The sequence below is a fragment of the Micropterus dolomieu genome, linkage group LG09 (genome assembly GCF_021292245.1).
Source record: "Micropterus dolomieu isolate WLL.071019.BEF.003 ecotype Adirondacks linkage group LG09, ASM2129224v1, whole genome shotgun sequence".
NCBI lineage: Eukaryota > Metazoa > Chordata > Actinopteri > Centrarchiformes > Centrarchidae > Micropterus > Micropterus dolomieu.
The window spans coordinates 26,873,088-26,898,317 of NC_060158.1; the positions used below are offsets into that span (position 1 = coordinate 26,873,088).

The 25,230-nt window shown below is 42.5% G+C and overlaps 2 protein-coding genes across 2 annotated transcripts in view; one reads left to right on the forward strand and one right to left on the reverse strand.

Annotated features, from left to right (window-relative positions):
- Positions 1–355: 355 nt before the first annotated feature.
- sf3a3 (splicing factor 3a, subunit 3) lies at positions 356–8,736 on the reverse strand. The gene is made up of 17 exons (XM_046059431.1): positions 8,502–8,736; positions 8,352–8,399; positions 7,797–7,849; positions 7,448–7,553; positions 7,277–7,349; positions 6,520–6,611; positions 6,341–6,423; positions 6,016–6,154; positions 5,837–5,905; positions 5,666–5,733; positions 4,177–4,284; positions 4,010–4,079; positions 3,671–3,835; positions 1,122–1,232; positions 888–978; positions 743–798; positions 356–650 (listed from the first exon to the last, which is right to left on the reverse strand). Exons 1-17 carry the CDS (start codon positions 8,595–8,597, stop codon positions 573–575), a joined length of 1,506 nt encoding a protein of 501 aa, XP_045915387.1. The 5' UTR covers positions 8,598–8,736; the 3' UTR covers positions 356–572.
- Positions 8,737–9,912: 1,176 nt separating this feature from the next.
- The window catches only part of LOC123976915 (ubiquitin-conjugating enzyme E2 E2-like), a 70,269-nt gene continuing 54,951 nt past the window's right edge, over positions 9,913–25,230 (forward strand). Inside the window, exons 1-3 of the mRNA XM_046059317.1 lie at positions 9,913–10,065; positions 12,568–12,765; positions 21,571–21,621. Of these exons, the coding sequence (XP_045915273.1) occupies positions 12,575–12,765; positions 21,571–21,621 (242 nt within the window). The 5' untranslated portion in view covers positions 9,913–10,065; positions 12,568–12,574. The remainder of the gene's footprint in view (positions 10,066–12,567; positions 12,766–21,570; positions 21,622–25,230) is intronic.

The window sequence follows — 25,230 nt, forward strand, 5'->3', positions numbered from 1 at the left end:
TAATGATTCTTCTAACAAATTAAGTGTTTCTCACATTATGAAAAATAAATAGACTGAATTATCTTGTGATTTTATTACTTTGCAGGTCTGTCAAATACGTCACCTTTGCAGGTAGAAAACCGTCAATATTTTTGCACAGCATGTAGTTTCTTAAACAAAGCTCTATGGGAACAGCAGGTTTGCTCATTAAAAATATACAACTATCCATGTTTCAAGTTATTACTCAAGTGTTTTACGCCACCATAAAATTGCAGTATTAAACTAGCCCACATAAAGACAGTTAAAATATGCTTATGAGTCAACTGCAACAGTAAACACAGCATTGTCGCTGTAAACAGACTCACCAGCAAACAGCTCAGTGACAAAAGTACTCAGTTTATTATAATGATCAATAGTTGCCACATTTGAAAGTTATCAAAGGAAGGAATGAAGGTGGGATGCAGTCTGTAAAACATTACTACTTACAAATAAAAAGAAACCTGGGTGATAAAAAATATAGCAAATCTTGAAGGACGCCCATTAGATGTTCCATCTCGTCATTTTTTCTGTGACTCAGTCACATCCTCCTGAACCTACAGCAAGCCCTGTCTCTTCAGATCCTCATAGGTCTTCTTGTTGACCACATTTCCACTCGAGTCCTCGTACTCTTCCTGAAAAACACACAAGTCATGGAATGAGCATGTACGTTAAAACAAGCATTATTTTCCAGTCAGTTGTCCTGATTCCATCCCTATAGGCTCACCTCCGTGTCCGGCTGCCACCGCTCTGATGCCTTCTGGGACTTCAGCTTCGCCCACACTGGAAACACAAAAACGCTTATTGAAACCAACTCCAAAAATTCTTCAAAAGCCAGATGTTCATAACAAGCTCAAGAAAAAGACACTTACAAGAGACAGCGTCCTCAATCTGTGTGACGTTGGCAAAGTGAGCGGTGTTGGGGATTCCAAGGCAGCGCATACCGTGAGCATGCCTCCATTCCTACACAACAAAACCAACACAAAACTCACTCCAGTGGCAGAGTACACACCTAACGGCATAAGCAGTGTACTACGCTGGTGTATTTTGTTGATTTGATAAGATGGCAGTGGTAATAATGGCTCCCTGATAAAACAACAACATACCGCAAAGTGCCTCTGGAAGGCTTTGGGTCCCCTGTAAGTGTAGTTTCCACAGATCTCACAGTTGTAGTTGATGTTCAGCCCATGGAGTTTATAAAGCCAGTATGGAATTGGCTGGAGGGAATAAAACAGCAGTCAGCAAACACACAGTAACAAATGTGCAGCACATAAAAACAGAGGGGCGTTTAGCGAGGGTTTCACAGGGCCAGTCTGAATCAAATTTAAGACAAATTCAACCCAAAAATGTCAATAAGGAAGGAATAAAAAAGGGTTTTAAATAAGCCCCTTTTCCACTGCACAGTACCAGCTCGACTTGGCTCGACTCGCCTTTGTTTGGTTTTCCATTGTAGAAATGTTGGACTGTACCTGCTTCCAGGTACTTTTTTTCATATCACCTCCGTCGAGGTTCAAAGCAAGCTGAGGGATACTAAAATGTGACGTGAAAACACGACAGACTGCTGATTGGTCAGAGAGAATCGTCAATATTCACTGCATCATCACTGCTGCGCCAGACAGAGGCCAGCAACAGAAAGTTTTATATTTTACAGTTTTCGTATGGAATTTCATCACTAAATCCACTTCTGAGAAGTTCTGAGGTGAGAAATCAGCTGTGTAGATTTCAGATATTGACAGTTTTATGGAAAGTGATTGCAGAACAAAAATGTGCTTGAAAGTTTTCGGAGTTGAGGAGCTACGCAAGTGGCTGCAGGGGAAGCCTGCGGCAACCCTTGGGAGGAGCTGGCGAGGCCAAACCGAGTCGAGTCGAGCTGGTTCTGGTAATGGAAAAGCGTATATATATATTTGATAGGTACTGCATCAAAGAGGTCCAGTGATATATTGCACAGAGACAGAATAAAATGTCAAAATCAAACAGCAATCAGCAGATGCACCAGTATCATGACTTTTAGGCCTAAGTTGGGAGTCAAGCGCCAAATAACACCGATTCCCATGCGTCTCATAATGCAACCAACAGTTTCCAGCATTATAAAAGCTCACATCTTTAAAGCTCCATGCCCCTACAATGTAATGCAGCCTCTCTGTTGTAAATGTCTCCAAACCCAACCTGCGATAACCCTGATGACATCACTGTGACATCATGGGGGGTTTATTCTGTCAGACTTGAAAACTCTCCTTAAACAGAGGAGCCGTTTTGCCAGACTGTGTGTTACTGTCCCTGACTAGTAAAGAGATATCTGTGTAAAATATGTGAGGTGCCCCTTTAAAGATCAATTGCAGGCTGAAAAGCAGCATTTCCCCACAGCTCTCTGGTTCAAAGTTTCAGGCCTGTTTCACCTCTCACCACCCCGATACCACTAATGGGTGTAGTCAGAGGTGTGCTGTAGCTACACCCAGCAGTGATGTAGAGTGAACTTGTATATCACTGCAGTGAGGTGAGACGTTAAGAGACTGGAGATCGGCAAAAACTCTGGTCACCACATGACCATATTTAAAACTTCTGAATGCAAAAATCAAGGTTTTTAGTGAGGACTAAAGGGTTGAGATCTGGCTATTGCTTACAGCTAAAACGTGTGGAAAATGTGCATTTTCTAAATTGTACTCTAAGATGATTTGCCTCTGTAATTTGGATTTAGTAATCTCTAAACGAGGGCTGAACAGTTTAGAAAATAATTGTAATTGCTACTGTACCAAAAAAGATGTTTTCTTATGTCTGTAGAATATGGTGTGTAGGAAAGGACATCTCTGCAGCACGACAAGATTTCATTTTAAATGGTATTTTGACACATTTTGCCTTAAACAAATACAGACCTCCACTGATCTGAAAATTGCAGTAGGCCATATTGCGAATTTGATAAGATTTTGGATAATTGTCCAGCCTTACTCTAAATTAATCATTCAAAAAGAAATGTTTGAAGATCAATACATTTTGACAGCTGACAGGAGGAAAAGCACAGGTGTAAATAATACAAAGAACGATGGCTGAATTCCATTTAGCTGCTTCTGTGTCAGGGTCCTGCCATTATTCATGCTGCCGCATTGTCACGTCTTACTGGGTGGGACATTTAATGCCATCGGTAAAGCTGCGTTTACCTACTTTAAAATGTCAAAATGTCTGCCGTGAAGAAGGCCTTCAGATGCTACATTTTCATTTTGTGTTTATGTTGTTTTTACTGCAAAGTCAAGCCTGCAAAATGAACACTGCTCGGTTATGTTATCTGCATGGTCATCTCAGCACTGCCAACCATCTGCAACCAAATTGTTGACTGTTCTGTCATTTTCATGTCACTATTTTTGCAGTAAATGTTCTACACTGTGCCTTTGAGTTTGATTGACTTAATTTAATCAGCTAATAAAACCTTTCTTATTCCTTTAAATTTCATTCAGGGTCTGTTGTCATATTTAACTCACGTGGCCTATGCTGACACGGTCACACAGCCCACTGAGCCAGATGACCTTGCTAATTTTAAGACACGGCGGTGTAGGTGCAGTTCCTACACTCCACCATCACCGGTGACTTCTTGCAGCTAAAAACTCCTTAGCTAAAATTTTTGAATGTTGTATTTTTGTAACTTTGTACAGAAGGGCTTCCACACCTTGCCGTCCCAGCCCAGTGGCAGGTTCTTGGGATTGTAGATGATCTCGTTGTCTTCGTCTTCGCTCTCGCTCTCACTGAGCTGCTCCTCTTCCTCCTCCTCGCGCTCCTCTCCGGTCCTGGCCTGCTTCCTCTGGACGTTCTCGTGAGTCAGCTGCCTCTGCTCCTGTAACCACAGGCAGCATCGACAGCCGTCATTAAAACTGTCGTACCTGGGAGCGTGCTGACCACAGCGAGCTGGATAACGCTTTCCTTTAAAATGTTGGATCTTACGCTTCTTTTATGATTTTAATAAAAATGAATTTCACAGCAGAGTTAGCCTCCAGATATATTCACTCACCCCGAGGGTCTCCACATATTCATACACTTGAGCCTCTAGGAAGGCAATTTCCTTGTTCCGCTCGGTGTCCCTGCAGAAGTGATGGATGGAAATTGTTATGAGGTATGTAATCAACAGTATCATAAGACACTGTCAGTATTAGACTGAATTTTTTACCACCCACTTACTTTTTAGGTCCTTTGGCTTTTGGATTCTTGGCAAACAGTGAAGGGTCCAGTGATTCCAGGGATTTGCCTTTTGTGCTGAAGAGCCTCTGAGCTCTCTCCTCCAGAGTCCTGTCCAACAAACAGCCACACATTCAAGCAGTTCTCCTAACTGCATGACACGCTCTATATGTCTGAACTCGTGGTGCACATTCTGTTATTGATATTAATATATCTATTCCCACGTGCTTGCTTGCAGTGTGAATGAGTCTTGCCTCTAAGATCAGTGGTTCCCAACGTCGGTGCCATGTCACCCCGGGGTGTATTAAGGACCGGGCGAGGGGAAGATTTAGTTCCTCTCTTTTTAATTCTACATATTAATAACGTTTTGTCACAAAACAAGGCGAAAAAGGCAAACGTAATAAGAGCTGTTATAGTAATGCAAGGTGCGTTTGTTTTCTAGGTGCACAGCAGTCAGAAATAATAAATGTCAAGCGCCAAAAAGATCTGTCCGTTTAAGCAGAGTTTAAAGAAAGGCTACATGCTGATACATCTCAAGCTCGGCAGAATGTTCTCGAATATCCAGTATGTCTGACAGCGGGTCAGACGTGGTCATTTTCATGTGCTGTTTTTAGACAGACAACAATGGAGGAAGTGGCATCCAAAGAGTCAAACCCCTTCTCCTTTTTTCGGTGCATTTGGTAATCCTTTGTTTTTCTATCAGCTTCTTTCATCTTTTGAAAAAACCCCTGGACTGTTCAGCTGTGTATTACATTCCAGTTTCTGCCCTGCATGGTAGGCTTGTTCCGATTGGATTGCTTATTGACAATTGACGGGACGATCGGCGATTGATTTTTCATGCGCCGATATTAAGGCAATTTTCACTAACTCACCATCGGAACTAAGAGAAAACTAATGCATTGAAGTTAACTCTGAGACGATATCCATTTTCTTAACAATGCAGTCAATGTCGGAGACCCACCTCCAAATAAGTTATAAGCAAGCATGTGTAAGGAGCCCAGCTAATGAGGTTGACACGCTCCTGCTCCCCACCGCGCACGTGCGGCGCCACAGTTATACGGTAATTCTGTGGGAAACACTGTACTGTGCATTTACAGACGTTTCTGGTGGTTTCTCTTAAAGCAAATAAGCCTATTTCTGAGGTAGCAATGATCAGACGATATGAAAATTGAGAAGAACGCTCAACCCTCCTGCATGGTGGCTGTTGTAGCCATCCTTATCAAGATCGACCACACCACTACTTGACGCATCGATCGACACACTCTGGCCATCTCAGTACGAGAACTTGCGTTTAGTGTTCCTCCTGATCAAGTTCACTCTTAGAAACTTGCCCCAACGCAGGAACTCGAGAACAATAACCATTGTATCTCATTTTGGGTGAAGATCAAGAATGGGAGGGGGCACTTGCAAAGTTAACCATATGAATAATGTTGTGCAATACTAAAATGATAACTGCTTTAATGTTATGTTTTCTGCTGACAACCATGCTCACCCCCCACACTTCAGTCCCAACGCCATGAGAGCAGATTTCAATCTGTCCAGACCCAAAGAAGCCAACTCCTGTGTAAAAGAACAGAAAAACACATCAGAAGAAGCTTGAATGAGCAACCTTAGTACTAATATTAAATGCCAAATCTTAAAGCATGACCACTTAACGTCTCACCTCCCAAGAGGAAAAGGCAGAGAGGTCCAGATGAGCTCCAGCATGTGTCAAAGCACTACTTGTCTCTTTCTAAAGTCAAAATGAATCACATTAAGAAAAAAAACCCATCAGGTTAGATAAGATAAATAACTAAAACTGCAACCATCAGGACATATAAAGAACGTGCCAGGAGAACTCACAGGCCAGCCAGGAAAGGTTCCATTCTCCCACTTTTTCTCAAAGTCTAACAGCACTTTGCCATAGAGCTCGTTCTGGTCCAGCAGAGGTTTGACCCGGTCTGTGTAGTCCTGTAGATACTCCAGCAGCATCTCCAAGTACCTGCACAAACAGCCACCACATCATGTTAATCTCCACATTTATAGGTGTTACTTTTATTACTGGAGACATCCATCATTCCTCCTGGGCGAGATGTGTTCATTTTTGTTGTCCCAAGTGTTGGATATACATTTTCTACTTATGTGTTAGCAGTCACAGTTCTGATGGGAGTAAGCACGATGGACCTACTTCTTGTACTCAGCATTCTTCCTGTCCTTTGGGATGTCAAAGAGCTGATCGAATGAAGACAGGAAAGAGATGTACTCCAGTTTCTGTAGAAAGAGATGGCATAGAGAGCGTTAAAAAACAAAGCAGGTTCACTTTAGACGTCACAATTAAAAATTTGCAGCCTTTTAAAGGATCATAACCTCAGCTCCCTTCAAGTTGGTGAACTTCAGGTAGCAGTCGTGGAGATCGAGGTAGCGGCCGTATCCTTCCTCATCAGTGAACTCCACCAGGTCTGTGGAAGATAAACAGATTTACTCCATCGTACAGATCTGGGGCCTGTCTCACAAAAGCAGATCAGTGTGTTAGCCAGCTAACGCCAGTCTTAACTAGGTTATTGTTAAAAGGGGTAGATGCATGGGGTGTTGCAGGAGGAGATCTACATGTATAAAAATATTATTTTGCCAGCAAAAATTCAGTTTATCATTGATGTTCTCAATCTCAAACAGCTTAACCATGTCATGTGACATGCTTCAGTAAGAACAAATATGGCTGGGACACTACAGAGACATTTAATATCCAGGAATTGAAATTAACTACACCTCAAGAGGACCCTGAACTATAAATAAAAACATAAGCCGAGTTTATATTTGATTTTAACATCTTGCTGTTTGTTAACTGTGTAAATTAACCACATTTACTTTTATATTGTATTTGATTTAATGTTGAACAGGGGGCATTTTTTAATAAAATACACATTAAAGTGACAATAGTCATTTTCTTCAATCATAATTATTAGAAGTCTTAAAATACATTGTACAAAGTGTTTGCTTGAGCCAGTTGAAAGCGCAGACTGATCAAGGTGGGAACCACCTCCACCTCAAAGCCCTGACTCCTATCGTGAGACAGAGCCTATTAAGATGAAATTGTAACCCATGTTTAAACCGCATTTCGACCTACTCTGAGCTTCCTCGCTGGGGTTGTCTCTGGCCTTCATCAGCTCCTCAAACTCTGCAGACATGGGAATGGAAATCTACAAAAAACACACAATGGCGTTATTGTTAATATTCTTTTTCAAAATGTTTAAATAGTCTAATAGTCTAACCATTTACAAGTTAAGAGGTTAAATACCTCATTTGGGTGTTTTCTGTGAAACTCCTTTATCTGTTTCAGTCTGTTGTAAAACTCTGCAAACTCATTGGGTCCCGAGATGGCAGCAAGTTCGTCTTTTCTCATTCTGTCACCATGAAAAAGATTTGTTCAAAAGTAACAGGTTAAGTGACAATTCTGCATGCAATACTCTGCAACAGACACAATTACGTAACTTCTGTTATTATGAGTAAGGTGCCTGTTTCCAAGGAATGTTCGTGAAAAGTTGCAGCTCAAAGTACCATCATCTCTAAACAACAGCTCTAACCTTTGGAGAAAGGTAGGTATAGCCACCTAAAGTGGAGTAGGTTACTATGTGGAAAAGACTTACCCATCTTTGTCTTCATAGGAGTCTCTGAGATTTGCGCTCACTTCCATATACCTCTGTCAAAAGACAGACAGACTGCCATTGTATTCATGTTTGACATTAAACATAGATATGAACCTAACTCACTGAACCGCAGAAAATGTTTCACCAAACTCCTCTCTGACTACTGTCCTTCAACCTCCAACATCTAACAGTAACATCACACTGTTGTTTTGTTTTCCAGCAAAGTTTGACTCAGGAGCACCTCTATTGACTGCAGTACACAATGGAGTGATTTAAATGTTTACAGTGTTTGCATCTGGTTGCCAGTGGACGTTATAGGTCACATTTATTATTTATGAATATATCATGAAATAAATACATTTAACTGATACATTTTAGGATGGAACTTCTTTGTCCTCCTTTGCCATCCTGAGCGTTACCAGCGGAGACATGTAGCTACGTTGTTTGCATTCAGTCCTTAAAGTAGTTAACATTTCTGTAAGTACGAGCTAACGTTAGCCAGCCGGTGCTAGTCGTTTGAAACAAACCCAAGACTCTTGTTCAACGTTAACTTACATCCAACATCGCTCGTGTTCGATGGTCAGAGTTAATCTGTTCCCGCAGCTGTCAGAAAAAGACACAAGATACATTTGAAAACGTAAGTTGCAGATGTTTGCGGTACGGGTTAGCAGTGGTGCTAATGCTAGCATTCAGCGGACAGCTTACCGTGGACTTCTTGTGTAGCATTTCTTTTGATTTAGCATCCATTAGCCTCTCTTTCTCTTCGTGATAGCGACGCTGTTGCTCTAAAATAGTCTCCATCGTGTATAAATGTGTCGAACGTTTACTAAAGACAAGATAAGAGTTCTAACTAGTTGGCATAAAAGACTGAATCCGCCACTGCCGAATCTGTTACGTTTGTTTTCAATGGCGCATGTTGAGCAGCTAACGTCCGTCACTGAACTCGGCAAACGGAAACGACGTCCAGTTAAAAGGTTCCGCGGTCGACACAATCCATGACCAATAGTAATTCCAAAATATCTGTTTACAAGAGAAATAAAGATACTGACACAATTAGAAGGTGCTTGATTTAGTTATTTAGGTTATTTATAGTGTTTTAAAGCTACTGTTCATTTCAATGTATTAAACTGTCCCAATGTTTTAGACGAATTTAATAGTGGGGTAGCGATCAACATCTGGACCTTGCTTCCTCACGGCAGCAGGTCACTTTAGCACAGACATCCTTAATAACTCTATTGCTGTAAAAGGGCTCCGAGCATCCCAGTACCAGGGGCTGTAAATCATTAACATCTAGAAATCCTACTGCACACTTCTCAAACAGCATGGATGGACAGCCTACACTATATTCCTCTTTATTGCACTTCCTTTGTAATCTACACTATCATCAAAGCCTGCCACAACGCTTCAGAGAGCACACATTTTGCGCGGACTCGCGTGAGAGCGCGCACGGAGGCGGTCTGATTTGTCAAGCTGCGGCAAACAAAAGAACAAATGGGAACTGAGGAGTCTCTGCCTCAAGATAAAATACTTACTATGCGTTTGATGGAAAAAAAAAAAAAAAAAAAAAAGGTAAAACGACTAAAGTTTTTTTTCGTTATTTATTCAAAGCCTACAGATTTTTTCTGAATGTAGTTTATTTTCCATTTCATGACCATGAAATAGGCAAGGCCAGGTGTGCCACTTTTGAGTCCATGTTGTACTTCTTCAAGGGCAAAGACTGAGCAAAAAACACCAGCAGGAGAAGGATATAGATTACAGATACAGAAACAGAAAATACAACAAAATAAAATATTACGAAATGGCATTCAAGAGGTATATACATTATATACACTATTATAATAAACTGGCATATATAATGGATGACGGACATTGCAATAAACATGTGCTTTTCGCATTGAGCAAATATAGCAGATGTAATAGGTCCAGTGAGGTAGAAATGAGAACGAACTTCTTAGATTGAAAAGTAGTTCTGTATATTCACAAGTTCCTCTTTTAACTACCGTCTGGCATTATTTGCCTCACCCGTGTTTGTCTTGAAAACCCAACCACAACCGAGAGCGCGTGCCCATTGTGGCTTTTATTTTGCCAGCTAAAACCGGAAACGACGCGTGCGGAATTCCAGCTACCTTGACTGTCGCGGTTTGGCACATTCTCTCAGTCAAAGCAACGGACGGAAGGCAGCGGACAGCCAGTGTGACGGATTACGGAATATACCGTGGACATTATAACACATTTCTCCTGCCGCCGAGCGCCCAGCCTGCTTATAAAGGTGAGCCGCCCGTATCCTTCTCTTAAGATTAAACTCTACATAGAATAAAGGTCTATTACGTTATCTTCTAGAAGGAGGGGGCGGCGGCGGTGGTGGTTGGGGAAGAGAGGAGGGGAGGGGGGGCGTCCATTCTGTCTATTGTGCTGGAGCAGATTTGGCAGTGGTCAGTGGGATATCTGGTAGTGGAGAGGCTAGATATCGGATAAGTGTGCCGTCAAGCTTCATCACGTTCTATCTGTATGAAGATGTCTCATACGGAGGCTGTCTTGCTGTTAACTGCTCGCTGATAGCCTGTAAGCCAGGGGACCGGGGCGGTGAGTGCCCGGGGGCTCCTTAACATTAGCCCGATAACGTTAGATACGCTCCTTTAATAATGTTTGGTGCCGAAAAGCGAGAGCGTCTTCCCGAACTCCGTCCGAAATATCAGTCATTTTAAACCTAACTGCTCTTTAACCGTGTATATGTAGTTCACGGGCATGCCATGAAGACCCTTTAAAATTGTTATAGCCACTGTGTTATTCGGCGAACACCTATTGCACCAAACTGCACTTAAGTCCAATAAATGTTAAAGTTATTTGATAGTTAGACACGTAGTGCGAAAACCCCTTCTACTGACACGCGAGCAGTGCGAACCATAGACTGTTTAGAAAAAGATGCGAAGCAAATGTTAAAAGTTGAAATGTCCCTTTTTAAAAAAAAAAAAAAAAAGCTGGTTTGTTAATGACATTAAATTAAGTAAATGACTAAAGTAAAATACAATTTTACGACGTGTTTGCCGAAAAGCGAGGCTGCATTTAAGGTAGCTGCCAAGTGAAGAAGATGTGAAGTGTTGGTCTCCACTGTTAGGGGAAGAAGGGAAAGAAGACCGTGGGTTCTCTCCGGGGGTGTGATTTTCTGTAGGCCTGCTTAGTAACAAACAATTTGGAAGGCGTCACCTGGATTGATAGCTATGGTTGAGGTGTGTTGACAGTTTCACACTTGAAGGGGGGAAAAAACATCTGCCCCCATCTCTTGTGGCAAGAGCAGTAGGCTAGATGTCCTGCTCTGTCTTTTACTTTCAGTGGGTTTGCCCTCACCTGACTAGTGGAAACCCATAATAACAGCTTACCCTGAGAGGATTCCACTGACCAGAGCATGTACTGTGTTACAACCTTTGAAATGATGCCCCCTGTATCATCCTAACCCATATAATCCCCCAATTATGTCCCATATCAGCTCACCACCAAATGCACTTAATTGCATCAGATATCCCGCTGCAGTGGCTGTTTGTCGGATATCAGAAGCCGAGGCAGCTTGCCAAAGCCGCTGTCATGTTTATTGAACAATCTGTCCTTACTTCTGTCCAATTTGGTATTCGTTTCAGCTCAGCAGCATGCAGCGAAAACGCCCTCATACTCACTCATCTATATCATACGTTTTTCATAACAGACCCGGGAACGTAAATAGAGGCATTCACCTTGAGGCACACACACACACACAGTGATGGAGGAAATGGATTTAGTGAACATGACCTTGTAGGTGTCTTTTATTATTGAGACTCAAGGCCTGTGACAAGCAGATGTTCAACTTGACTGACTCTGAGGATGAGCGGTCAAAGATCTGAGGTCTGTAACTTTTTACCCTCTGTGGCTCCAAATAGGTTTACCTCTGGAGAGGGGATACAGAATAACCCTCTTACAGGAGTGACCTCAGTAAGGGCTGCCGTTACCAATTGTTTTTAATAATTAAGTTAACAGTTATTTTCTTCATATATTTTTTGGTCTGTAAAATGTCTGCAAACAGTGAAACGATTGTGACAAAAATGCCTTTTGTAAGTCCCCGGAGCTCGTGGTGACGTTTTTCAAATTGGTTTTGTCTAACCCACAGTCCAAAATGCAAAGATATTCAGTTTACCGCCACAGAAGACAAATAAAACCAGAACAATCTTCACGTTTGAGAAGATGGAACCTATTCAATTTTGCCAGCTTAATCGATGATCATGATTGTTGCCAACTCATTGTCTGCTGATCGATAAGAAGAAGAGATGACAGGAAATGAGGGGAAAGAGAGAGAGACGGGAAGTGACACTGCGGTTCATGATTGGCTCCTCAACCCCTCGTCCACCGGGATGCCCCTTGATATATTGTTGGAGCAAACACGCTCACTGTTCCAGCTTCTCAGATGTGAGGATTTGCTTCTGTCTTATGTCATGAATGTCTGGGTTTTTAGACTGTTGGTTGGACAAAACAAGGCATAAACACAAAACCATTCATATATTTAGCATGGAAGTTCATTCTCTTGACCTTGGACTTAGTCGTGTTGGTGACACAATCCAAAACTCAAGGTTCACGTACAGTATTAGCTTTATCTGGGCCTTTCAACCAATTCACAGGGTCTAAATCAGCAGATAGAGTTTGCTCAGTTTTTTGAGGAGCTGAATAACAGCTCCTAACAAGATCCAGAGAACCTTTTAGGTGTGTGTGTCTTTGTGTATTCACTATGCACATGCATGTGTGTGCGTAGCGTCAGCATGTCCAGTGAGGTGCAGCAGAGGCCGGACGACAGCCCCAACACCAGTGGGGGAAGCTCGGACGCCGAGCAGAGGGAGGCGCCTCCTCCGGAGCAGCCGGGGCCCGAGCAGCGGGACCAGACTCAGCCCAAGAAGAAGGAGGCCAAAATCTCCAGCAAGACCGCCGCCAAGCTCTCCACCAGCGCCAAGAGGTAGATGTGCTTCTCTTTCACTCTGTGTCTACTGCTGGGTGCACACACTGTGCTGGTGGCTCTGCTTAGCTGCTCAAGTGTTCATCTGCCACTTACTTGATTTATTTCTCCATCTTTGGTTCTAGGTACTCGCTGCTGCGCTGTGTTCTGTTTGTTTCTAGAGAACATCTGTCAATCAGAGCAGTGCAGGCTGTAATTAGTTGTGGACTAGGCTCAGGGCTGAAACTATTAGTTGATTAATTGTTAGGCAGAAAATTAACAATTGAATTCTGATAAATCCATCCTTCCATCGTCAACCGCTTATCCTGCATACAGGGTCGCGGGGATTCTGATAAATCTTCAAAAGTAATTTATCAGGCCAAAATTCCAGTCTCTCGTTTCAGCTTCTCTGATGTAAGGATGTGCTGTCGGTTAGACAAAACAAGACATTTGAGAATGTCACCTTGGGCACTGTGAAACTATAATGGGGAGGTTTCCTTTTAACAGTTTATAGATTCATTGAAGAAAGTAGTCCAGAAATGAATCGATAAAGAAAATAGTCAGTAGTTACTGTGCTAATAAGGTTTGATGTTTTTGTGGGAGATGTTATTTTCTATATCCACTCAGCCACTGACTTGTATGTAATTCTCCCAAACAAACTGCTGGACATAAAAGCATCACTTCCTGTGCATTCGAGGCATTTTCATAAGAAGGCCCCACAGACACCTACGCCACTTAAATAGTGACTGAAGTGTTAGTACTAGTTACTACTACTACAGCAGCGAATGAACTGAGTTATATGTCCTCTTTGAGCTGTTCTAAGAAAGCACTAAAGGTGAATGTTTCAATATGTTATAATTATGCTAAAATGTGCCCCATTTTGAGTTTGATAGCTGTATGGAAGATCCACCCCCTCCCCACACTCACCCGATCAGATCTTAAAGGCTGTTGGAAAATGATGTGTCAGAAAGAGGTTGCACACCAATGCCAGACGTTTTCACTTTAAACGCACCCCTGGTGCTTTCCATCAGTTCCCTGTGGTAACACAGCACTCATTCAGTTTATAACCAGCTCATGGCAGGTTGGCATTGGAACATCATGGGGTGATGGCACAGAATAACAGCAGTTGTTATCTGATTGGCCAGTAAGCTTGCCAAGCAGCGCAGCCAGTTCAGCTTGTGTGTTGATGCTGATACCAGAGCTGTTGAGAGAGACGTTGTTGTCCTCTATACTGCGCCACTTTTTGGCAGCTGCAGTGACAATAGGGGGTAGATGAAAACGCCTGCTAGAAGTCGCCAGAATAAAAGCACATAATTCCACTTCTCTTAATTTCAAATCATATAAGTCCATAGGGTGTCTGTCCTGGAAGACCTGGTGTGGCTCCTGCCATCGCTATCCTGTCAGTGCCTGACTGGCCTAACTCTCGCCTAATCAAAAAATGGGCAAAGAGGTGGAGCTGAGGCGGGACTAGCAGCTATCCAGCTGTCGCTCAAAGCGGCCATGCCCTAAATTATGAATAACTTTAAGCCTTAATATAATTTAAACAGGTAAATTATATACAAATTCACTCCCTGTACAGTTGTCATGAATGGACAAATAAGCTTTTTAGAGACCAAAACCATTTTTTGGGACCAGGCTGTAAACATGTTTACTTTTTAACATGGGGGTCTGTGGGGATTATCTGGGTTTTGGAGCCTGCCTCAAGTGGCCATTTGAGGAACTGCAGGTTTAGACACTTTGGGGTTGGTTTCATTTTTAAGCCCCAGAGGATGCTGCTCAGTTTTCACATACAAAGAATTTGCCTGGATATATTGGTGCATAACAATAAACATAGTAAGTAGAAATATAAAGAAAGGTAAAGCAAGTGACAATGACAATAAAATATGAAAGAACATGATTAAAAAAATATGTACAATATGACTATTATTTTTAAAAAGCTATACAGTTTGTGCAAAGATGTGCAAAATATCAGTAACTGGGAACATATTTGTGCCAAAGGTCAGTACTGTCAAGACAATTTGTAATCGGTCAACAGCGCAAACTTGTGTTCACCAAAGATGAACTCTACATAGCCATTCTATTGAAATGAATTACAGTGGGTTTGAAATAGCTGTTATAAATACAGGTGCGCCTAGGCTCGGGTACGCTTGAAACAGTTTTTATGACGCGTCCTTTGACTATGTCTGAAAACAAAAGTATTAATAACTGTTGGCCAGATTCAAAGGTGGGTTGAAAAGCCTGCTGTCATATAGATACATATTAATCATTCAAATGGAGGTAACTGCACACACCTTCGCTGCAGACATTAACAGTGTTGCCCTTGGTAGTGCCATAGACTGTATAAAAGAAGTGGACGTAGTCATCGTGACTTCACCCGTTGGTTAGTGGACTGCTGCCTTGAAGCCTTGAGTTTGGCCTTTATGGCAGCGCCATGTAGATTTTTTGCAACCAGCGGCACCGGATGTGACCATATTTGGACGATACGGCAGAGCTAACTGCTCTGCGTGGAGCTAGCTAGCTTGATTTGCTAGGTGTATCTGTAATTCATGTTAACTCTCATTTTAACAGGGCTGACGATTTACAGGCTTAAAACTAAATGTACTCACCAGAGAAGGTGAACAGCCAACTCCTTATAAGCTTTTTCAACAGCGCAGGTTAAATTTACACAGCCCCGTGGTTACGAGTCACTGTAGCTTGATTGACAGGTCGCCGTGGTAACGACTTGTCAATCATAGATAATCCCGCCCTGAAGCATAGTCTGCTTTATGGTCTATTTTCCTCTAAATGGGACCATAATTTACTGAGTGAACATCATGTTGTATTAAGGACTTGAAACTAGCGACTGAGACCATAAACTCATTATGAAAATGTGTACTGAGGTAATAAATCAGGTGAGAAGTAGGGTCATTTTTCCATTATTTCTAATGGAGCTGGACTTCTTTTTGCAACCAGAAGAGTCGCCCCCTGCTCGCCGTTCAATAGAATGCAAGTTTAAGGGACTTCCGCTTTCGCCCCAGTTCTCTGACCCGAAGCTTCCCGCTTGGTTAGTACATACGAAAAGTGACAAGTAGTTGTTCGTAGACTAAAAATAGAGAGCCGTCTACTTTCCCACACCTGTCCAGTCGCTTTGTGAAGCAGGCGTGATTGTCGTATTGTCAGCTTCGGAAAGTTACAAAAATCACAGCCCACCAGTTCTTACATTGAAAAGATGTGGCTGACAGGTTTTCAGATGCTGTTTGATCATCTAGAAAGCACTTTGGTTGAAGCATACTGACAACTTAAGGATCATATGTGAGAGAAAAAGTGCCCTTCTGTCCCTACCACCCTAGGAAAGAAATATTAATTGGACAGTATTGTGTCAATGGCACGAAACTAAATCTAAACCATATACTGACACTGGCCAGCATTTAGCCAAGTCTGGTAACTGTTGTCTTTCTGTGTGACTACTGTGATCAAAGCCTCTGAATTTGTTCTTGTAAATATTCTGCACCAGGCATTTCCTGGGGAAATAAATCCTGTGGCACAAAGGAAGTGATACACTGTATGCCTCTGACTTCAGCAACAGCAGACAGTTTGAATTAAATACAGCGATGACTTCTTATCACCAGAGATGGCTACAGCATAAAAAATAAGGACCTCAAGGGTTACCACTTTATAGGAAGGTTGACAGGCATAGTGTTTTTAGTTGCTTTTCAATGCCAGCTCCTGTAATAAATCATCTGCTGCTCCACACACAAGCCAGCGCTGGTGTTTTCCATCATAAAAACTCACATTCTCAGATGATAGGGACTTATTTGCATTAGTTGAGGCATGCGGTATGTAATAGATTAGTCCTTGCAGTGGCTCAAGGGATTATCAAACGCAATGAGCTGTGGAACGTCAGAGAAAGCAAGTGTTTGGTTAAAGATGCCGTGCACGAGCACGAGGAACCCACAGTACAATCAGTGCTTTTCCCTTTGGATTCCCCCGGCCTTGTTCATTGCACCACTCTCCTTAACAGGTCCCCCCAGCTTCAGCCGTCAAAATATGCCACCTCAGGAAATACTGCAGATAAAATTACACAGCACGCACTCAAGCTGAGAATGACTCCATAACCGTGGAGATTGTATTACAGGCTCCTTTGCAAATATGTGTCTTTTTTCCCCTCCTTCCCCAAGTGAGTCGTGTGCTGTCATTACCCCACCAAGGAGAGTTTCAGGACCACCCCCCCCACCCCCGGATACTTTTACCCTATTCTGTATCACCAACCTATAATGTTCACTCCTTCCATTATTTTCTGATGTGTTGTAATGTACATTTTTGTAGTTTTATTCCTTTAGCTGGTGTTGAATTCTTCATACTTACACGGCTGATTTTACATTTCCCAGAATAATTACAAACCTCACGGAAGGGAGGAGCAGCAGTTTTTATTTTGTAGAGAAGGCAACATATATTTCAATCACACTACACACCCAGTGAACCCAATATTTATACCACTACCAAACTCCCACCCACCCAGTGGTGCCTTTTTTTTTCTTAGGCTAAATTTTAGCATTTGGCCTTTAGTTAACAGACGGCCGTGATACAGACAAGAAATGCAGGGAGAGAGATGGTGATAACATGCAACAAAGGTACCCAGCCAGAACCAAACCAGTGAGCTTCTTTTTATTGGATCCAAATGAATTCATTTCAGTGGAATCGCCACATGATCATATATGCTAATGTTACTTGCATGGGTGTGGGGGGTGGGGCTCTGTGGTTTAACCCACAGGCAATTTCTCACTAACTGCAAGAGCTACCTTTTGTTATTACTGCTGGTAGCTGCCCTTTCTCACTGGAATTACCTGTGTCAAATTGTTAGATGGTATGCAGAAAAAAAGTGCTGCATACAAATTCACCCTTTAAATGCAATTTTATTTCTCTAAATACTTAAAATGTCCATATATAAATTATCATGACATTGTGGCATTGTGTTTTCTACTCCCCCGCTGTGCATGCGTCATTAATTGTAAATCTGTACAGCAATGTTTGACAAAAGAGGCATGGTATTTTTCGTTGCTGTCGAGCCAGCCATCATGGTTGCAAAGGAATGTATTTCCCTAATAGCTTTGTTGACAGTTACATCTTTCCAAAATGTCGTTGAAAAAACGACAGTCCTCAACCACTGGCTTGTAGTGGCGAGACAATTTGGACTTCTGGAGAAATTTGACGCAAATGATTCTGTGATTTGGAAAAACTACTTCACTGTTCTTACCTTTGAGACATGTGCCTTGATAATTACACTTACATAAGATGCCGTTTTCCTCTAAATTAAATGGTAAGCAGTTATCCACAATCCCCTATGACTCTTCCATTCTGCAGATACATACGGTAGATTTTCTCTCCAGTAGCATCTTAACAGGTTTGACAAAGGACACTTGTGTTGTATTGTAATGTAAGTGAGCCTCACATTGCTCTGCAGTGTGACCGTTGCACACCCATTCATTACCCTGCCGATGCTGAAACAATATATCATGTCAACATTGACTGCCTGTCTTTTGTTTCCCTCTCTTTGCAAACCAGCAAATTATGTCCCAGCTAACAAACAGCCGAGTGAACCCGCAGCATGATCAATAAAAGTAGTCAATTATTACACTTATTTGTTTCTGTCGCATCCATGAAGAAGCATGTTGAAACAAAACGCAAGGGAGACGGAAAGGAAAAAAATGGAAATAAAAATAATAAATCTCTCGAGGTGTTTCTCAGAGTATGCCGTGCTTGAACTCGCGTCCTTGGGCGTTTGAACTTGGCAAGTTGAATTTCCCAGTCCAGACACGAAAGTCTGAGGACGCAGTACACTTTGTGGACCATTTATAATTGGGATAACCGCATTCTTGCTGACACCACCAACTCAGCCTCGGTTCTGATAATCACTCTTCAACGTGCAACATGTGCACCATCACCAGGCAAGCTAATGAAAATGATTTCATCATTCATCAAGACATCAGTACCAATAATACATGGCCTTGCAGAGATTAGACTCTGACTGGCCTGTAATCTTGTGTGCCGCCTTCATATCCCTGAAAATGTTGGGTCAAATGTTCAAGTATGCATTATTTTGATAAATATATCGCATATCCGAAATCTAAATGTTTAATTTATTTAGGTTTAAAGGTTCAGTGTGTAATATTTCTGAGGATCTATTGCCAGAAATGCATTATAAGATCCATAACTGTTTTCAGTGGTGTGTAAAGACCTTACATTATAAACTGTTTTTATTACCGTAGAATGAGACATTTCTATCTACATAACCGCGGGTCCGCCCTTCACTACATTCTTCTTCTTCTTCTTGTAGAATTCAGGCAGTGTAGACACTCGTCACAATGTTGAATACTTACGTTCGAAGAAGAAGTTGTAGTAATAATATACAGCAGGACTTTAGAAACGATGACGCAGACGCTCACAATTGGCTCTCTGATTGGGCCTCATAAGTCATGCAAAGCAGAAACAGGATGCTTCTGACAGAGTTTTTGACTTGGTATTTTTATAAAAATTTTCTGTACCCTGCAAATAACACACATCTGCCTACACTTGTACTGTGCATGTTTCCTTTCCGCCGCCACACTCCCGTGTTACACTCAGTAACACAGCTCTTTATCGGTATCATATTCGTTTTGATTCTCCATTTGTAAACTAAAATGGAGTAGTGTGGATGGGGCCTTTATTTATATTTTTTACCGCTATCAAAGCACCATAATCTGGCAGTGGGCCAGATATTATTGCTGGCAGGCAGTTTTGGCGATGGTCCATAATCACAGAGAGAATGAAAGTGTTTCCCTTGTCAATGTTTGTACTTTATCTAAAGTGTGGTTCATAATGGACTGTGGTGCAGAAACAGTGACTGCTTCATACTCTTGGCTTACATTTTCCACGTTGTCTGTCAGAGGCCAAGTCACAATAACATATGGTTTTACTGAATAATTAAGTAAATATCATTTCTTAATAAATATGCCAAAAGAAACCTCATTCCTTGACTGGCCACTCTCAGCTGTCTCAGAAGAGACACCCTTTGTCCTGTGTCAGTGTAGCTATTCTGTGCTCTTTGAAATAACAATACAACAAAGGTTCAATAAATGTTGCATTTAATTTATTTGAATCTTCAACGAAATATTAATTTTAGAAGATATTTATTTTGTTGAGGAAAAGGGACTGAAATTTTGCTCATGCATGTTTGTTAAAAAATATTTTATCGTAATTGTTTTAAATGTTCTACCTCAGATTTGTTAAGTGAGCCACTTAAAATATTGATTTGACATTAATTGTGATAATTATCGATATGAAATATTTTATCATGTGAAACAGTTGTTGAGAAAACAATCTCACCTCCGTCCATTTAGTTTCTGTTCTGCTTTTGATTACATTTCATCATCATCATCATCATTCATCATCATCATCATCAGGGGATAGAGTTTGCCCAGTAGTACTTTACAGTTACAGTACAGAGAATGTAAATGAAACCCTACAGTTGAGGGTTTGGCTCATGTCCTACACCATATGCTGGAATAGTTGTCTCCCAAATCATGTCTGATAAAGTGAACGGGAAGCCATCAGGGCATGTTGAGTGCTCAACGTTGATTAGGAAGCTTGTCGCTGATGACACCACACAAGGCCGCTGGCTGACATTCCACTTTTGCACTGTTTCATGTGTCTCAGATTTTTATTAAATGATGTAATTCTTCTGTTTACAAAACAAGATGTTGGCGATTTAAATCTTAAGCTGACTGCTGCACTTTCACATCCAGACTGTGGAGGTCAGATTAATTTCCCCCAAAGCCTGTGCCATGACTGATTTCAGACAAGCGCTTTGACTAACTTCCACATTCACACAGGCTGTCTTCGTCTGTCAGAGAGAGTGACTGTGATTAAGCCAAACACACCTCTGCCTGAAAATGTGTTGAACTCAGTAATGGGGGCAGTGTTTGAGAGTGCAACACTGAAATCACCTGCCGGATCTATATATACAGTATGTGTGTATTGTTATGTGAGTATTTCTGGAATATCACAGGAAATTCAGTGAATATAAGCAAACGTTTCACACATTTAATGCTTTTTGCTGTAGTTTTCGACCAAACTGCGACAAAAAGAGAATGTTCAACTCTATACAAAAAGCACATTAACCAACCAAGACGAGAAGATGTATTTCAGGTCATGGAAGCACACGTACTCACAGCCTACGGAAAAGCATGGACAGATACATCAAGACCATAGTGAAAAAGTGTGTAAATGAGGCTGTGCATGGAGAGAATAACAGCAGCATTCATAGCTGACTGAGTGATTATAAAGTGTAACACTGGGCGACTGGGTCCTTGTTGGCAAATTACAGGCATAGTTATGTAATGAATACTTAACCAGGGAGAAATTTGACCTCACTGTGGTCTATTCATTAAACTCTGGTTTTTTTTTTTATGTGTCTGCTGTGGAAATGCTCCAAGCAGCTTCGTGGAAGGGTGAGGGGCTGAGGCAGGACCACGATCAGCTGCAAAATCAATGAACCCAGATCTATCAGATATCATTCTTTAATCCGACATGCCCGTTTGACATAAACATTTATTCATGGTTGTGGGTTCTGAACAAAAAAGGCAAATTCGTCTGTGCATCTTGTGTTATGTGTTGATCTGGCGTGACAGGTGTTATTCCTGTATCCAGTCACAGCGCTCAGCAGCTCATTAGAAAATCAATGAGGTATTCAGTGTGTACACTTACAGATTGATTTTACAGGCAGGATTTATATAACTGTGCTTTGTGTGTGTGTGTGCGTGTGTGTGTTTTGTGAGTGTGAATATAACCCAGATCTTCCTCTCATTTCAGAATCCAGAAAGAGCTAGCAGAGATTACCTTGGACCCGCCGCCAAATTGCAGGTAGGAGCCTGCTGATTGTGTGTTTTTAAAGGGGCCATTTGCTCCGACACCTGAGGCACTTTTGTGTGCGTGCGAGTGTGTACGAGCCTGCATGAGCTGTGTGAAGCGATTGTGCCAGCTCAGTGAGTCACATGAATAGCATAGGTAGATTATTGTGCCGTATTTGCACCACTGTTTGCTCAGGCTGAAGCTTAATGAATGGACCTTGTAAGCAGTCTGAAGCATGAATCAGACGCGGCGTAACAAAATAACATAAATAAATATCTGTGCGATTGACCTGATTGGCAGTGTTTACCATTAGGATCATCGTAGCAGCAGTGCCGTGTTTGCTCACACTCCCTAAGGACGGGAAAGGCACTCTGTGCTGTGGCTCAACTGGTTTGCATGGTTTATTTTCCTCAGAGGGAAGACGTACGCTCCTGCCAATCAAGATCTTAGTAAGAGCTTTCATTGTGTGGAGGGGTTTCGTCTTGTCAGCGTTTGGTATTCTCTTCTCAAACGGATGACTTTTGGGAGCAGAGTCAGAGGGTGACGGGAAGGTGGAGGTGCAGTCTCTGCAGCAAGTCATTGAAGTCCAGGCATTTCCTGTTGGGCTGCGAAAGCAGGGAAACTCAGTGATGCGTGGACGCTCTCGGGCTTGTAGGCTGAGAAATGTCGGCCACAGCTGGGTTTAGTCGCTCCAAATATTTTTACCCTGCCCTAAAAAGCAGGGATGCACCGATCCAGAGTTTCCTCTCCCAATACCAATCCTAATACCTCAACCTTTCCCCAAATTTAAAATCTAGAAACCTAACTGTGTGAAACGTGTTGGGATCAGGCTTCTTTTAGTCGGCACGAGCCTGTAACTTTACTTCACTTAACTTCTTAACTTCATTCATACCCCGTCATTGCTTTTAGGCTTGTGCAAATTTGCAAATCTGTTGTTCCAGACAGTTTTTAAGATTGTTGTGCCAAAAGAAATCAACCTCAGTTATGTTAGTACCGTGTCCTGACCTGAGGGCAGATTCCCCATCATATTCAGCTTGTCTGAGATGTGCAACATGCACCTTTTGAGCTGTAGGACTGCAGACCTTGCAAACTGCTCCGAGCTGCACTCGTTGTCCTCTGTGTCTCCACAAGACAGCAGAGGCAGAAGGCGTCTTTTAGATTCATTACACACTACTTCTGCAGCTCCTCATCTAATCACTTCACTTCACCGTGGATCTGTCTTTTTTCTTTGTTTCCCTCACGAACCAAAACTAATTTGTTAAAGTAACATTACCTAGTTCCTCTATAGGGTTTGAATCATGAATCCACCATCCAGCAATTTCTCTCGGTGTTATGATACCTGAAGTAATACTGAGTATACCTTGCATATTGATAAATAAGGTAATATTGTTTCAGCATTGCTGTACCACTAAAAATTGAGTCAGTGGCTCTGATCAATGTAACTTCACCCTAGTTCACACTACACGATTTTAAGCTTGATTTGCCGGTGGGAGAGCTCCGTGACAGTCGGGCTGTGATCAGGGGTAAATCAACAATCGATTGGCGGCCGCTAGTCGTTGTGTGAACTACTCAACGACGCATCAAAACGGCTCCCCGACACATCACTGATGCAGCGCAGACGCCAGCCAGATATCTAGCACGCCAAATATCTGGAGGAGTCGGCCGACTCGACATCCACATCCAGCCAATGAGAGCAGGCAGCTACTTTTCACCGCAAAACCCTTTTTACTCCCCTCCAGCTCTCTCTGTAGCTCAGACAATCCCTGCTACCTGCGGGTGCTAATCCATTCTTACACCCAGATTTTTTGGCTTTATAATTGCCATCTTTACAATAACAAACATTTCACGTGTGTTTTCTTGACAAAACGTGGTTTGGAGACCAGCGTCGGGTGACAAAGCTGCGGTCAGCTCGTGTAGTGTGTGACCCCCTGTCACCGATCAGTCACGTGGTGCGAACACCACAACGACTTCAAGACTCCCGTCACAAGAAGGCAAGTTGTGTAGCGTGAACGGCACGGCCATCGGCCGACGCTGAATGTTGTGTAGTCTGCACGAGCCTTTAGTGTGACTGATGTTTTTTAATTATGTCAATGAACAAACTGTATTTAATGTGCATGAATCGCATCTGGTCATCACCTGAGCCAGTTAATTAGGTCAGAATCAGCCAAAAACAGTCCAGTGGAGGTGATTTTCCATCGTGTCAGTCAAAAGAAACACCACTGGTCCAGGTACTCGTGTTGCCAGATGCTCTTAGTTGAGGTGTTGGAATCAGTATTGGCAAGGATCATCCATAAATGTAGTTGATAGCAGCCCTGTGACCTGAGACCTGATTTGGAGTTTTTTTTTTTTTTAATGTGGCCAGGTTTATCCGCCATCATTAGCCAATCAGATTTTGATGATTCTGAACAATAACTCCACGTGGACAGTGTGAAATAGAGTAGGGGGATCACTGCAACGATTCAAAGCTTTTTGTAAGAATAAACCTCTCGAGAGAACAGCTGCGTCCATTGTATGCATGGATCATAAACTGGCTCACTATGTTAACTCATCAAAAGGATGTAACACCGTTAAAAAGAGCTGTTTCAGCATTGAAAAGGTTGTCCCTGCAGACAGCTAAATAAATGGAGGATGAGCCTCTCACCTGCCACAATAGAACAATTCCTCAGCTGCTTGCAGTGTAAATGCACAGCCACCGTGTCTTATAGCAGGAGAGGAATGACAGAAAATTACCTGTGTATGTGAAGGTGCTCCATGTCAGAGACGGGGGGGGAGATCTCTTCGGCACGTCGCGGCCTGTTTGTCGGCTCCCCCATCTCAAAGACATGCTTAATCTGGCTGAAGCAAGCCATTATGTTTCCTGACAAAGGGCCAAACAGCAGAGGGGGAAAGGAAATTTCATGGGCAGACGTTTGTATAGAAAATGACATTTTTGTGTAAAGGTAGGCCTTCCTTGAAGAATGTCCACGCTGAAAGGAGCCCTCGTGACGAATGGATTGAACCTCGGCTGCAGTCAGGAGTCCTCAGCCGTAAGTGAAAAATTAGGCTCAGGCTGCTCGAGCGTGTTTCAGCGGCAGGCAGAGATACGAGCCAGCGAAGGCGCGGCGCTACTTGAAATGTAGATTTCTGTATTCATATGCCCCTTGGGGTATTTGCCTCTCTCTAACAGCTCCCGATCCCCCCACAAGGCTGTCACATCCCCGGTGTTTGATTCAGCCTACATGTTTCACCACAACAATCCTGATTCAGCCTGTTCTTTTGTGCGACATGCGGAGCACAATCTCGCATTGTGAACATTAAAACCTTCTGCCAAGATAAATTCCCTTAAACCGCGCCGTACCTCCTCGCACACAGTGTCTGTTTGAACAAAAGGCTCCACGTCTCCCCGGCCCTTTCTTCACCTACTAATTGATCTGACAGTGTTAAATAGGCTGTGCTCGCTGAAAGACATCAGATGTGAGGGGTTATGAACGGACGCTGTGATGCAGCTCATTACCCCACAGGCTCTGGTCCCCCCCCCCCCCCTGCCAGAATAAAGCACAGCTCATGATCACAGCCGCTCATACAAACATCCTCTCTGGCTCATTTTCTGCCTTCCCTTCCTCAGTAGAAGGAATGGTACTG

Coding starts and splice junctions, on each gene's coding strand:
- sf3a3 (XM_046059431.1), bottom strand. CDS start 8,597: ATGGAGACTATTTTAGAGCAACAGCGTCGCTATCACGAAGAGAAAGAG. Junction 8,400..8,501: donor TGCTACACAAGAAGTCCACG/GTAAGCTGTCCG, acceptor TTTTTCTGACAG/CTGCGGGAACAGATTAACTC. Junction 6,155..6,340: donor AAGAATGCTGAGTACAAGAA/GTAGGTCCATCG, acceptor CTGTTTGTGCAG/GTACTTGGAGATGCTGCTGG.